The sequence below is a fragment of the Ptiloglossa arizonensis genome, chromosome 8, assembly GCF_051014685.1.
Source record: "Ptiloglossa arizonensis isolate GNS036 chromosome 8, iyPtiAriz1_principal, whole genome shotgun sequence".
In the NCBI taxonomy this organism is placed as follows: Eukaryota; Metazoa; Arthropoda; class Insecta; order Hymenoptera; family Colletidae; genus Ptiloglossa; species Ptiloglossa arizonensis.
The window spans coordinates 21320685-21334678 of NC_135055.1; the positions used below are offsets into that span (position 1 = coordinate 21320685).

At 46.1% G+C, this 13994-nt stretch overlaps 1 protein-coding gene across 3 annotated transcripts in view; it reads left to right on the top strand.

Moving 5' to 3' along the window:
• LOC143150406 (uncharacterized) overlaps positions 1 to 13994 on the top strand; it is a 132036-nt gene that overhangs the window by 43472 nt on the left and 74570 nt on the right. For all 3 annotated transcript variants that reach the window (XM_076318656.1, XM_076318657.1, XM_076318658.1), the window contains exon 3: positions 12688 to 12812. In XM_076318656.1, coding sequence (XP_076174771.1) covers positions 12688 to 12812 — 125 coding nt within the window. The remainder of the gene's footprint in view (positions 1 to 12687; positions 12813 to 13994) is intronic.

Genomic DNA, 13994 nt, shown 5'->3' on the forward strand with positions numbered 1-13994 from the left:
TTAGAATGATTTTCGAGCCAATGAACTGCAAGCCCTTTTGGGAGAAGTTCCACTCACCGCCAGAATGCGGATGTGGTTCAAGCAAGACGGTGCTCCCGTCCATTATGGTCGTCGAGTTCGACAAACACCGAAGAACGTGTTTCCTGGTCGGTGGATAGGAAAGGGAAATGGAACACCCTTCTCGTTTAGGTCTCGGTTAGGATTTACGACCTCTAGACTTCTTCCAAGAATTTACAAAAAATGAACTATACCGGAAAGAGACCACCACCTTTGATGATACTGGTATTAGTTGGGCGAAGAGAGAAACTATTATTTAGCAGTAGAATAAACCAGTGTATCGATATTCGAGATCACCTTTTCCGACGCAGGAGATAGAAAACAATTTTTCAACGTTCGACAAATATCAATTTTAAACTACGATAAATAACCTTGAACGACTAATATAGATCGATGAATCTACTATAAAATTCTATTCACTTAATTGAAACGTAGTTCCTTTTAAAAAAAGAAGTTCCACCTTCGAATCTTGGTGTCACATCCAATGGAAAAGATACGAATTCTTGAAACAATTTTTCCCAATAATTATTCGGAATAAAAATAGTTCGGTTGGCAAATAAATCGATCGAATGTTCGTTATCGAAATGGATCCGATTCGTAGGAAATTTACGAGCTGTCACGCGCGGACTATCGTTACACTTTCACTTTGCTCTCTCCAGCGACGTGCTTCGAATTTTCATTACTTCTCCTCTGGTATTAAGAAAGGATAGAAAAATATTTAAGAAGACCGTCGAAATGTGCGTTCTTCGGTAAAATTTATTTTTCGTTAGGGGACGGTCGTTAATTTTTCGTGGAAAATCGGGAATTGAAAAAAAAGGAAAAGAAGAGACGCTTCGACGAAGAGTAAACAATCGACGCGTCGTTTCGGGCGTCGATTCGCGATAAATCGCGAACGAAACGCGATCGTTTCCCGCGGCGCTCGGCGTCCTCGTTCGATGCTACGGCGTCGACCGTTTAAAGCGGGGCCATTCGTATTAATTATTCCCACGTTGGTCTGATTAACGAGCTCGGTCGCGCAATTTGTAGTCACGCTCGCGACCGCCCTAATGATAATAAAGCAGAAAAAAGGGCGAACGCGATGACTCGGTCGGCGCCCAGACGCTATCGATCTCACGAACTCGCGGGGCTGGGCGCGATGTTTCGACGACGGGCGTCGGGACGCTTCGAAAGCTCGGGCGCGTGTTCCGTTTCGTTTTCATAATCGTCGAAACGAACACGAGAATCGATGGTACCGCCATTTCTCATTATTAAGCGCCGTTTGCAAATTGCGGGCAATTTTTTCCCCGCTCGTTTCTCGCACTCGTGCCGGGATCGTATAACGTGGAAATTATTATCTTTCGTCGGTTCGTAAAGTAGATACGAATTTTTTTTTTTTTTTGTTGCTGCGGAGAAGCACGTTCGAGAGAAATTGACGCGACGATCGCAATTTTTGGAAAATTAACATTGCCAGGCGATGCAGGAAGGTGCATCGATTTGCCGGCCAGTTCGCCCGTGTTCGAATCCCAGATCGGGTTCTGAAAATATTGCTCCCTCATTTTTTCGGCGAATTTTCACCGCTGGTAGCGCTGAATACCGAATTGCAGCGAGTTCCACTGGAACGGAACAATTCCACGGTCGAAATATTTGCCTAAAACGGTCGAAAAAAAAAAAAATATATATTACCGGGTGTGTCGATCCGATGATGTAATTAACGTTTCGTTGCTTCTCCCGCGCGGTCGTAAGTATAGAAAAAACCGGTGTCGAAACTGCCGAAAAATAATTTCCAATCCCGGTTGAAATTTTACAATGTTGTACGGTTCGCACTGTCCTCTGTACGCGTGTAAATTTTTCTCTCCCTCGTTAAAAGTACGATTTATATTAAAAATTCGCGCGGTACGGAAAACTTGATCAATTTCATTTCCAACAGTGTTCGTCGTAGAAATGTTCACTCCGAAATAAACCTCGAAGAATATCTCTCGACGCGTAGACTTTTCGATGAGACATCTCGTAGGAATTTTACTATCTCGTGTAAACTGTAATTCAACGTTAGGCTGGCTGGTGGATACGCAGCACCGTTACGCGCGAACTTTATTTATACAAGTACGGGGAGGATCGGGTCTCGTCTAGAAAATTTGTCGCGCGTGTGCACGTGCTTTCCTAGCACGGGAACATTGCACGAGATCGCGATTGTGGCTGGGTTTATTTAGAAACGATCGTTTAAACTACGACGACGAGTTTCCTTCCAGAAAATCTGTCACGTCTGCCGCTGTGTATACGGCGTCGTATTTTCCATCTAGGGACATCGGTTACCGTCGTCGTCGTCGACGTCGTCGTCGGAGGGGGGCCACGGGACGAGCGAGGGGGGTCTCGAACGGGGCGGGTTTATATACCGCTATGTAGCGGCGTAAACATACCGGAGCGGATCGATTTATGCGGCTAAGTAAGTGCATTTTTATGCACCGTTTCACAGCCGAGCCGAGCAGCCTTGCAACGAGCCACTTCGTTTAACGAACGACCCATATAGACGACGCGCGCACCTGCTCTACCCCTGAAACACCCTGTAACAGGGGGCCGGCTCCACGCGTTGTCGATTCATTTACGCATAGCCCCCTCGAATAAGGTAACTTTCGGTTCTCGAGTCGCACAACCGTCCACAAAGATGGGAAATTTTGAATTTTTTCGACTGCTTTCGAATCGTGGAAAACTCTTCTCGAACGACCTATATAAACAACGCTGCTCTACCCCTGAAAAGCACCTTATAACAGGGGGCATGCGTTGTCGATTTATTTACGCATAGCCCCCTCGAATAAGGTAACTTCCGGTTCTCGAGTCGCACGACCGTCCACGAAGATGGGAAATTTTGAATTTTTCCAACTGCTTCCGAATCATCGAAGACTCTTCTCGAACGACTGTATAAACAACACTGCTCTACCTCTGAAACACCTTGTAACAGGGGACACGCATTGTCGATTTATTTACGCGTACCCCCTTCGAATAAGGTAATTTCCGGTTCTCGAGTCGCACAGTCATACACGAAGATGGGAAATTTGGAATTTTTCCACCGACTGCTATCGAATCGTCGAAAAATTCTCCTCGAATCGAGGAACGAGTTCGGCTTTCGTCGCACGACATCGCGCGATTTGTAACAGTCCCAACAGATGTCCCGGATTAAACTGATTTCGGTGGCACCGAGCGGTCCTCGCGCGCCTAATTCGCAACGGGACGATTAATCCTCGGCCGACGACCGTACGTACCCCATTTCTGATTATTCTACAATGTCCGACAACATCGATCTCGTATTGCGACGTACACTCGGTCGTGCGAAAAGTACTTTTCTTTTTTTTTTCTTTTTTTTTTGAGAGAGAATGAGAGTTTATTGCTCGTAATTTCTCGCGTGTACTCTTAACCTAATTGTCGGCATTTAACGCCCGACAAAGAGTGCCAATATTGCGCAACAGTGGAAGTGGCTGTATCGCGTACGATTGCGTTCAAGGAGAAGGGTCGTTCCTTGAAGGGATGATTTCAAAGTGTTCAAGTATCTTTGGAAAATTCCCTCCGTAACTAATTGTACTCAATGAAAAATTTATATTACGTTCCTCGAAACGGTTCCCTTGGGAAGTACACCGTCAGAGGTGTCATTAGCTCGTTACACCGGGGTACTTTTTACACTTATCGTAATTTTCTCATCCGAGTGACGTGTACGTCTACTTTTACACTTATTAGGAGTCATTATGCGATCTATCTACGATCTATAAAATAGATTGTATCGATTTCCTTCAAGCATCCCCCACTCGCGGTAATCTAGACTGAAATATATTCTATACCCTTGTGAAATTTTAATACGGAACAGTAAGTTTCTCGGCCCTTTGTGAAAGAAAGACTGTCCACGGTTCACTGTCCGAATCGTCCGCGAACTTATGCCATATGTGATAACTTACCGTGATAACAGCGATCGCAGTGTGTCTTAGAGCCGAGGGAAGCGATCGAGTAGCAAAGCGAGACCGGACGAGTGTCGTACGCGGTTCTCGGTTTCGAAATTGGCGGAAATTCCGCGCGAGGAACGAGTATCCACCCCTGCATCGGCCTAGATGAGATTACAGGTTGACTAATTGCAGCAGGGTTGCGGGCTCCACGGTGCGCAGCAGCCACCGGCTGCATATTTCAAACGATCCCCGAGTATTCTGAATACACGGAGGCCTGTGTTCCGCGTCGCGTTAATTATGCGTACTGCCGATCCCAGGAGAGCGACGTAAAGCAAGAAGGTAGTAATTACACGCGCGTGCACGTAACAGACCGCGATCCGCGTTGTATTCTCGCCCTTTGTTCCGTTCGACGTCCATTTACCCTGGAAATATACCTCTTCGTCTCCCCACCCTCCTTTCTCCGGAGCAAGGGCGAATTTCTTCGTTCCGTGTGCCCCCCCCCCCCCCCCCCTCCCCCGATACCCGCGGGATTTATTGTTCGTGGTTAGCGAAACGTTCGAATTGACTCGCAGGAACAGTGAAACAGTTACCTCTCACCGATCGAGAAAGTTATTCCGTGTTAAATTTCCACAAAGGTACTGTGCGCGACTGAGAAGAACTCCTGCGGAAGGAACGGGGGTATATAGTAAGTGGTCGGAGAACAAGTGCCCGAGCCAATCTACGTTAACTGGGTCGAGCGACGAAGAAAGTAAACAAGACGTATAGACACAGAGTGAAAGAGTTCCTCTGTATCGTTTCGCAGGACTTCTTACGAACCGTGCACAGTACGTTACAAAGTATAGAATATTTATATCGTTCGAATCAAACGAAAAGGGCACGCAGACAGTGCCCTTACATCGACCGAGAAACTTACTTCGTGTTTACTTTTTACAAAGCTACTGTGCACGACCGAGAAGAAGTCCTGCGGAAAGAATACTCGATCGATCGTGCGGTAAACGCCTATGGGCGTTCGTAAGTGCGTGTGCGCGCAATACGCGAGACGATCCTCCGCAAGGGGTAGTCGAAGAATTAATCTTGGCGCTTACGAGCCACGTAATTGGAATCTTTTTAAAGGTTCAGCGACGCGACGTATAATTTCTCGTCGCGTTGTACGTCGAACGTTCCTCTTCTCGAATCGCTTCCCGTAATTAAATCGAATGCGCGCAATCGGAAAGGGGCGTTACCGTCGCGATAACGCGTAAACGGAAGTTACGAGCTCGTGAAATTTTTCAATCGGCGTACACGGGGACCCCCATTCGGTTTCAAAGCGTTGAAATCCGTGCACCCGTGAACGCTGAAACGTACAGCCCGGTATATTCGATTACGTCTAGAATGGAAGAAAAAATCTGTTAGGCGGTCCCGGGGACACTTCAAAGTCCGAGTGGCTCTGTTCAGTCGGTCGACTAATTCCAATTACAAAATCGATTCTAATTACTTCCTCCGTAGCGCTTCCGAAAGGTACCTTCTACGTCTTTCCTCCCGCCCCACCCGCCCCCTTGATTCGCGTCGGCACGTACCATGGGGAACCAGATTGAGACTTCTGGAATAGTTTCAGGTCGCGCGTGTAATGCACCGTCGTCTAATTAAATACAGTCGAACTTCCGAGGAGACGAGCACGAAAGCTTACGATGATTTTAATTCGTGCGTATACGGGGCTCGCGAGTTTCGAGGAAATTCGAGAAACGTCGAAGCGAGATCTCGTCGAAGCGCGCAACAATTTTCCGATTCGCGATAATAAACACACTCTTTCGAATTATCAATTAATATCGCTTGTAAATGCACGGTTTCGAATTAACGGTCGAACGAATTGCGTTTAACGTATAATCGAATAATTGTATTGTTTCTCTCTCCTTCTCTCTCTCTTTCTCGAATATTTCTTCCGTTCTTTGAACGTATATTTCCATCGAGTTGTTACGAATTAAATAAAATAAGAGACGAGATTAACACCTTGTCGAAGTATCGAGTAAACAGTTCCACCGAGGAAATTCTAATTAATAGAGACGTACATCTCTGGCGTACTGCTACATGTTACTCGGTCTTTGGCGAATGGATTTCGACGAAATCCCGTATTATTACATTTAGCGTGCCTCGATCTCTAAGCAGTAGCTTTCAGCCAAACACGATCGACAATTCTGACGAAACGCGGGCGCATCGTCGAATTTTTGTAAGCCGATTGAACGAGAGTTAATATTTCGCCGCGCATACGGTCGTTAATTGATTTTCGGGATCCGGTATTACCGAGGCACTCGCGAATTATACAAAATCGGATTTTATCGTTAGTCCTCCGCTCTAGGATTTCGACCAGGTAGAACTCGAACCAAAGTAGAAATGGAATTGAGTCAGACGTAACTACGATTGATTCGAGTTGGTCACGAGTTGATTCGATGAAAAAAAAACTCTTCCAAAGTAAGTCAAATAGACGGAAATTCGAAACGAGTCGAATCGAGTTTAATCAAGTGGAACTCGAGTCGAGTCGAGTCGAGTCGAGTCAAGTGGAACTCGAGTCGGGTCGAATCAAGTGGAACTCGAGTCGAATCGAATCAAGTGGAACTCGAGTCGAGTCGGATCAAGTGGAACTCGAGTCGAGTCACTCGCAACTTGTACCGACTCGAGAATTCGAATAAAAAGAAATAGACTCGAGAAGTGCGACTCGAGTCGCTCCAGAGTTCGAATCGAATCGAGTGAAACTTGAATAGACTCACCTACGAGCGTGCATCGATGCAAATTCGGTGCGGCGTGTTCCACAATGTACGTCCCTCCACTGTTTCTTTCACTCGCTCGAAACAGGGGCGACTCGACGTAGGGACGAATACGATCGATTCGATCGAATCGGTACGGCTCGATGGGTCGCGATTAACCGTACCTACGCGAGATCGACGAAGCAATCACGTCTCACGTGCCGGATCCGTTCCCGAAGTATTCGAGTCTGCAAATTAACCGACCCTCGAAGCTCCTCCGTTCCGGTTTCCGCTACAAATTACATCGACGAATTCCCCCTTACGCGAGGAACGTACCGAGAATAACTATTCTTCCAGTCACGGAGGAGCCCGGTTTTTCCGTAACGGGACAAATCGGCCCCCGTGGCTGGAGATATTCGGCAAGCACGACACGTGCAAGCACCGACATCCGATCAGGCGCGATTTCCGCCACGGTCGACGAGAGAATTTCGTGGCCCCCCACGGAAGCAATTCGAAGGACAACGAATTCGGGACCAAACTGGACCCGGAAGAATCTCTCTGACGTAGCTCCGCGTCTCTTTATTGTCGAGGAAATCGAATATTCGGAGTTCCAAGCAACCCGACGACAGCCAATCGGTTTATTCCGCGTCGAGAAACGGCCATCGTCGTTCGACGAATCGTTCATAGAGTGGACCATCTTTAGATCTGCTCCGTTCTTACACGAATCGAACAACTATTTTCACACGGATATTTATGTTCGCGTATCGGCTCACTGCGAGTAGATTTCTCTTTCTTTACGATGCTTTGTTTCTTTTTTTTTTTTGTATACTTTTTTCTTTGTTAATCTTTCGATCCACTGCGCAGCAAATTATTGGGTTGTTAAGAGAGTGATTTCGTTTTCCAAAATGGAGAATATATAATTGATTAAAATGTTTATACGCTCTAAAGAAATTGTGTTTCATTTTCATCGAAGAAAACGAAACTTCTTTCCGAACAACTCCAAATATTTCAATTCTGACGAGAAGAATTCTCTCGAGCAGTTTACCAAGGTTTTTCTATTTCTCGATTCCCCTCCAACGAAATGGAAATTATTTTCCAAGTTTAACAAGCTCCCGAATGTACGATCGTTTTTCAGGAACCTCCGAAGAACGAACTTCCAACAATTCGTCTTCTCGGTATTGAGAGAGCTGTACACTCGCAGGTGTACAATTATTGTACACAAGTTGTGAATTATTACGAGTCGCACAAGCGATCGGAAACGACTCGATGCGTCCGGATTCCCGCGATGTATCCGCGAAAAATTTTCGAGGCACAATTCTGTAACAAGTATCGCGAAATACAATTTCGCTCGACGTGTCGGAGCAGCTTTGAAAGTTGGTTCGATTCTTCGAAACGATATTCGATTTCGCTCGAGCGTACGCTCGTGGAAAGCTTACCGGGCGATACAATTTTCTCGCGAGCTTGATTTTCACGTAGAAACGGAACCGATTTATCAATTTTCTCGCGGGGAGAGCTGACCGGCTGGAAAGTCAGCGGGCGAGGGACGATATCGATCCGGTGTTGAGCGAAACGGTATTTATTCGTGGACGTAGCGCCAATTTCGTCGAATCGTTTCTCAATAATAAGAAACTATCGATACGTCGAAGCGAGCATAATCGGGCAATTAATAAGAATTTCAGGTCGGTTGAAAACATCGAATTGAAATCTGGTAAAAAATCAAACATCTATTTCTTATCTTGGAAACATTTTATTCAATTTTACCATACGTAATAGTTTCTTCTTCGTACGTACTGAAAGAACTCACAATTCTAAACCAATAATTTATTCGCGCGCTTAAGAATATATTTTTACAAATACACCCGAAAGAAAAATATACAAAGGAAATATGTTACGCATAAAAACAATAAGAAAGAAATTAACGATGGTTATTACGAGCACTGGTAGTCCGATAAATAAACCGTTCCGAGTTTCTCGTACTCCCGCGTCAGGTTTTCAGCCGATGTATCGTAGCTCGTGCTATAAGAAGTCCCCGAGGAACACTTGGGACGCTCTCGGAAGGATAAAAGTTGCTTCGAGATACGAAAAAGTGAACGTATCGATCAACCGGCCGGTCTGTTACGTACGCGTAGGATCGTTGAACGCGCGAGTGGTAGTGGCGCGCGTATGGTCAGACACCGCGTTAGGAAAGAGCCGCGTTCCCTTCGATAGAATCCGATCGTGAGAGCCGCGTGAAACGAAACTTGCCACTTGTTGCTGAATTATGCAGAGCGTTCGGGCCGCGATGGAAACCGATACGGGCTACGATACTTAAGTCGCGGAGCATTTCACGGCATAAACAGAATTGTCGCGGCACGTAATGTCGGTCGCGAGACCCGCGAAAACAGAAGACAGCTTGCCACTTTTTACCGTGAGATTTATCAGCCCTGGTGTTTAGCTGAATCTGAACAGAACGTTATTCTCTGCAGAGAAACGGAGCTTACGAACTTTTCACGAGGAACAAATATTACCTCAAGAATGGACAAATTTCGAAACAATTCTTTTCTGAATATAAATACTCGTTTTACCTTTACGCAGAGAAGGGTTGACTCGAGTGTAAGTAACGTTCAATCGTCACTGACGAAAATTCAAATTTCTATATATTTGTATCAAGTTAACGATTGGGAGAAATATTTTCTATCGAGACTCGTTGATAATGGAGGACTCCGAATCTGTTAACGTCTGTCCGTTTCTCTTCGATGGTGTTCGTAACGTATAACTAAAAAAAAAAAAGAAAAAATAATAACTATTCGTAGCATCATCCTGCTGTGACACACTCGCAAAGTCCGGGCGCGAAACGTCGTCTGGTGGAAGTATTTCAACGGGCAGATTGGCAACGCGACACCGTCAGAAAAGCGTAGAATATCGATGACAATCGCGGGGCGAGCGTTAGCCGCCGCGGCGCCCAATTAACGCCGCATCGGCATCCGATATATCTGCGTTCCGTGGCGTTCACCAGGGCTGACCAGTCACGGACATTTTTCCCTTCGTTTATCGTCTTTCGTGCCCGATCGTTCCCAGCTACCAGCGCGTTATGTGTGCACACCCTCTATTTAATTATCGTCCCGTTCGTTTACCTCTTTCGCCTCGAATCTGGTTTATTGTTTTCCACTCGGGCCGTGTACGCGTATTTTTCCTTGTTTTTCTTTGTCTCTTTTTTTCTTTTCTATCTTCTTTTATTTTTTCTTCTTTTCGTTTCATCTTTGTAATTCCGTGCGAGACGGTGTCGATAACCACGCTGGAATCCCGAGCGGAATGGCGCGTTATTTAATTATAGTTCGCGTCGCGTGCACGGGGTTGCTGTCCGTCCCTTTTTTTCCCCGATAATTTTCCCAACACAGCAACCAGCCCAATCGTTAGTTTCCGGTCTACCAGCTTCCGTTGGAATTCGATACCGGTTAACGTTACGGTTTATCGCTTTTACGCGCGCAACGTTTTAACCTGCTCGTTGCGGATCGTATTAGCGGATACGGAGCTCTTCGTTTGGGTACGCTCTAGAATATTCAAAACAGCGAAGAGTCCGAAACTTTATGGGAAGAAGCGTGCACGAGTGCGAACTCTAATGGTGTACCGGTGGTTCGGAAAGTGGAAAGTTGCGAAAGTTCGCGAGCTCTTTGCAGTTTAAACGCCGGGATCGGATTAAATTTAACAAACGCGACTACGTTGCTCCCGTCGAAAGGGTCGAGAAGGGTCGCGCGAATTTTTTAATTCGATTCATTTCAGGGAAACTCGGATAATTTCACAATGACGGGAACCTTCTCGTTCTCGTCTTCGAAATATTGTAACAAGTGTCGATAAACGTGTAGACAATGGTATTCCGTCTGTAAACAATCTTCTTCGCGAAAAGAAAATTTCACCCTCCGTTTACTCAACGCCCGAAAACACAAACAATAACTCTCTCCATCCCCCAAAATTATGCCCGAAACTACGCCAATATTAGACAGTGTATCGACGTATTTCGAATTACCACGGAATCGTAGATTCGAGTTTCGTTTCGGACACGGGAAGCCGGATAAAATGATCGAACGTTCCGAATTTCAGTTTTGCAATCTAACCGGAGATTTGCGATCCAAGCTGTACGGGTAAAATCGACGAATCTTTGGAAAACCAACATCGGTCTCGTTACAATCGTAATGCGAGACACGACCACGGTGTGTCTCGATCGCTGATTCACCGCGGCTTCGTTTCTCATCGACGAAATTGCATCGGTGTTTGTCGACCACCACCGCCGAACGTGTCGAATTTCCGATGATTTTCCCGGCTGGAAACTCGGGGAAAGTTACCCGAGTGCGGGTGTTTCGTTTTTATTTACCTACCTCACGCGCTCGTTTAGTCGAGAAAATTCTCCCAGCGATATTTCGGACGAACCGAAGTCGAGTCGAGTCGACCTTGAGTGCTCCAAATGAAATCAAGCGGGACTTGAATCGAATCGAGTCAAATGGAACTCAAATTGAATCAAGTGGAACTTGAACCGAGTGGAGTGAAGTCAACTCTGGATACTCTAAATAAAATCAAGTGGAACTTGAATCGAATCGAGTCAAATGGAACTTAAATTGAATCAAGTGGAACTTGAACCCAGTCGAGTTGAGTTAACCCTGAATACTCCAAATAAAATCAAGTAGAACTTGAACCGAGTCGAGTGGAGTTAACCCTAAATACTCCAGATAAAATCGAGCGGAACTTGAATCGAATCGAGTCAAATAAAATTCAAATTGAATCAAGTGAAACTTGAACCGAGCCGAGTCAAACGAAACCAAAGTCGAGTGAAGCTGGTCTCGAGTAAATTCAAGTACATTTGAAAAAGTATTCCGAAGCAAGTCAAACGAATCAAGTTAAACCAAGTCGAATGGAACTCGGATCAACTTGAGTCAAATTAAATGGAATTCGCGTCACTGGCAACTCGCACTAATTCGACGAGAACTCGAACAAAAACGACGACTCGCTTCGGAGTTCCTCGTCGAATCGAGTCACACTCGAATCGGGTCGGCCTTCGAGTCGATTTTCCAGCTGGAAACTCGAAGAAAGTTCCTCGAGCGGGTACGTTTCGTTTTTATTTGTCGTTCCACGCGCTCGTTTAGTCGAGGCAATTCTCCCGACGATATTCCGGATGACGCGGATTATTCTCGTCGCGGTGAAAACGCAACTTCGTCTCTCCCCCTCCAGCTCGAGCCACCCCCGGTGAATGGATAACACAGGGCGGAGATCAAAGCGGGCAGTCCCCTGAACCCCACCGCCACCGGTTTGATTATATGGATTCGCGCATCGTTATTTCTCGCGGGGCGGGCTGTAGCCGCGCCTTCGGCTTTATTATCGCTCGCTCGCCACGCTGAATACTCCGGAACGGGTGAATAGAAATTATACGCGATACCAGCCGGGGATTAACGCGATCATGCGACCGTGAAGCGAGCTTTTGGCACGACCGCGTCGAAACGCGAGCTTTCCGCGAATTTCCTTTGATCTTGCCCCTCCCACCACGCGCGAGTGTGTGCTTCTTTTTCTCTTTCCTCGTACACTCGCGCCCGAGATTTTCCTCTCGTTTCGAGATACTTTTCTTCTTCTCGGTTTAAGGGCGGATTGCCGTTAGAAACGTCGCAGGAATCAATGTCACCCGACAACGTGGGTGCACGATACCTTTTTTTTTTTCTTCTTCTTCTTCGTGATTCGGATACGCGAACTTTCCGCGAATTCTCTTCGATTTTGTATCTCCGCGGACGAGATTTCTTTTCGTTTCACAATTTTTCTTCCTTTCAATTCGAGGTTGTATTGCCGTTGGAAATGTTCAAAAAATCAATGTCGCGCGCGAACGTATTTCTACGATGTATTTTTTTCCTTAGCAGTTCGGAATGTTCCGTTACTTTCGATTTTGCGTTCTTCTCTCTTCTTTTTTCTTAATCGAAAAGTGGGTGGAACGTTAGGAAAAGTCAATGTTACGCGAGAAAATCGATCTACAGCGTTGCGTTTTCTTTGTGTTTCAGTATGCGGCGACATCCACGGACAGTTCTACGACCTGATGAAGTTGTTCGAGGTGGGCGGCCCACCCTCCTCGACAAAGTATCTCTTCCTCGGCGATTACGTAGACAGGGGTTATTTCAGTATCGAGGTAAGTTCGAAATTTCGTTCTCGCGTCGCGATAAACGCGTTACAAATTCACCAATCTGCGCATCAATGGAACACGACCGCGTGTAATTTTCTTCTTCGACCCACTTCGTCGAACGAAACGCCAAGTAGACTGGTTTCCTCGTAAATATCCACTTCAGTCCTTGTAACGTACAACCGAACGTTCGTTCCCTACTTTAGGAAAATATTTCCATCCCTTGAACGCAAACATAAAACAAGAGTACTAACGTGTCTCGATACTCCGTCGTAAAACATTCGATCGTGCAAATACTTCGCTCCAACCTTAGGGATGGTTTCTGTCTCGTGAATACGAATATAAGAAGAACAAAAAAGAAAAAGAAAATTTTCTCAATGCCCCGTCCACTTGACGAACGACGAGTATCTGTTCCCTATTTTAACAATAGTTTCCGTCCTATCGTGAAACATTCGACCGAGCACGTCATTTCCTCCTCAGGGATAGTTTCTATCTCGCGAATACAAATATAAAAAAAAGAAAATTTCCTCGATGCTACTTGACGAGTGACTTTGAAATCGAGCACCATCATCGATCACTGGTTAGTCCTTAGTCTTTTCTTTTTTCACCGTGAACAATTATCCAACGACTCCTCCCAAGAAGTCAAAAGTCTCGTGAGATTCTCCCCAGTCCTAAATACACCGGATACGGTATCGAGGGTATACACTAGGAACGCCAAGGAACACGATTTCCGCTGCATACCCTCCAAGCTGACCGAAACGTCCCTCTCGATGAGAATCACGATTTCTTGAACCACGAGCGACGAGACATCACCATCTCCGTGGCTCAGCACACGAGAATCTTCGCTCTACAATTCACTGAGAACCTTCCCAGCAAAATTCAACGTCGAGCGAATCCCTCAGCTCTCCACGAATTCGCGAAAACGCGCGCAAATTCGCATCGACGCGGAGTCAGCGTAAATTCGAACGCTCGTGGTTCTCGCGCGCTCGCTCTCCGAATTATCGGACCCGTTAATTAGCGATTCGCTCGGTTAATTACCAATTAATGTGCTCCTCGTTTGTCTTCCGTGGCTGTAGCCGCGAATATCCCGTGGAAAGTTCAACGTCTCGAAGTTTTCCAACTGCCGCGTTTGATGTTCGATTCGTTGAAGTAGCTCACGGAACACGCTTGCGGATTCCGAGCGTTCGAGCG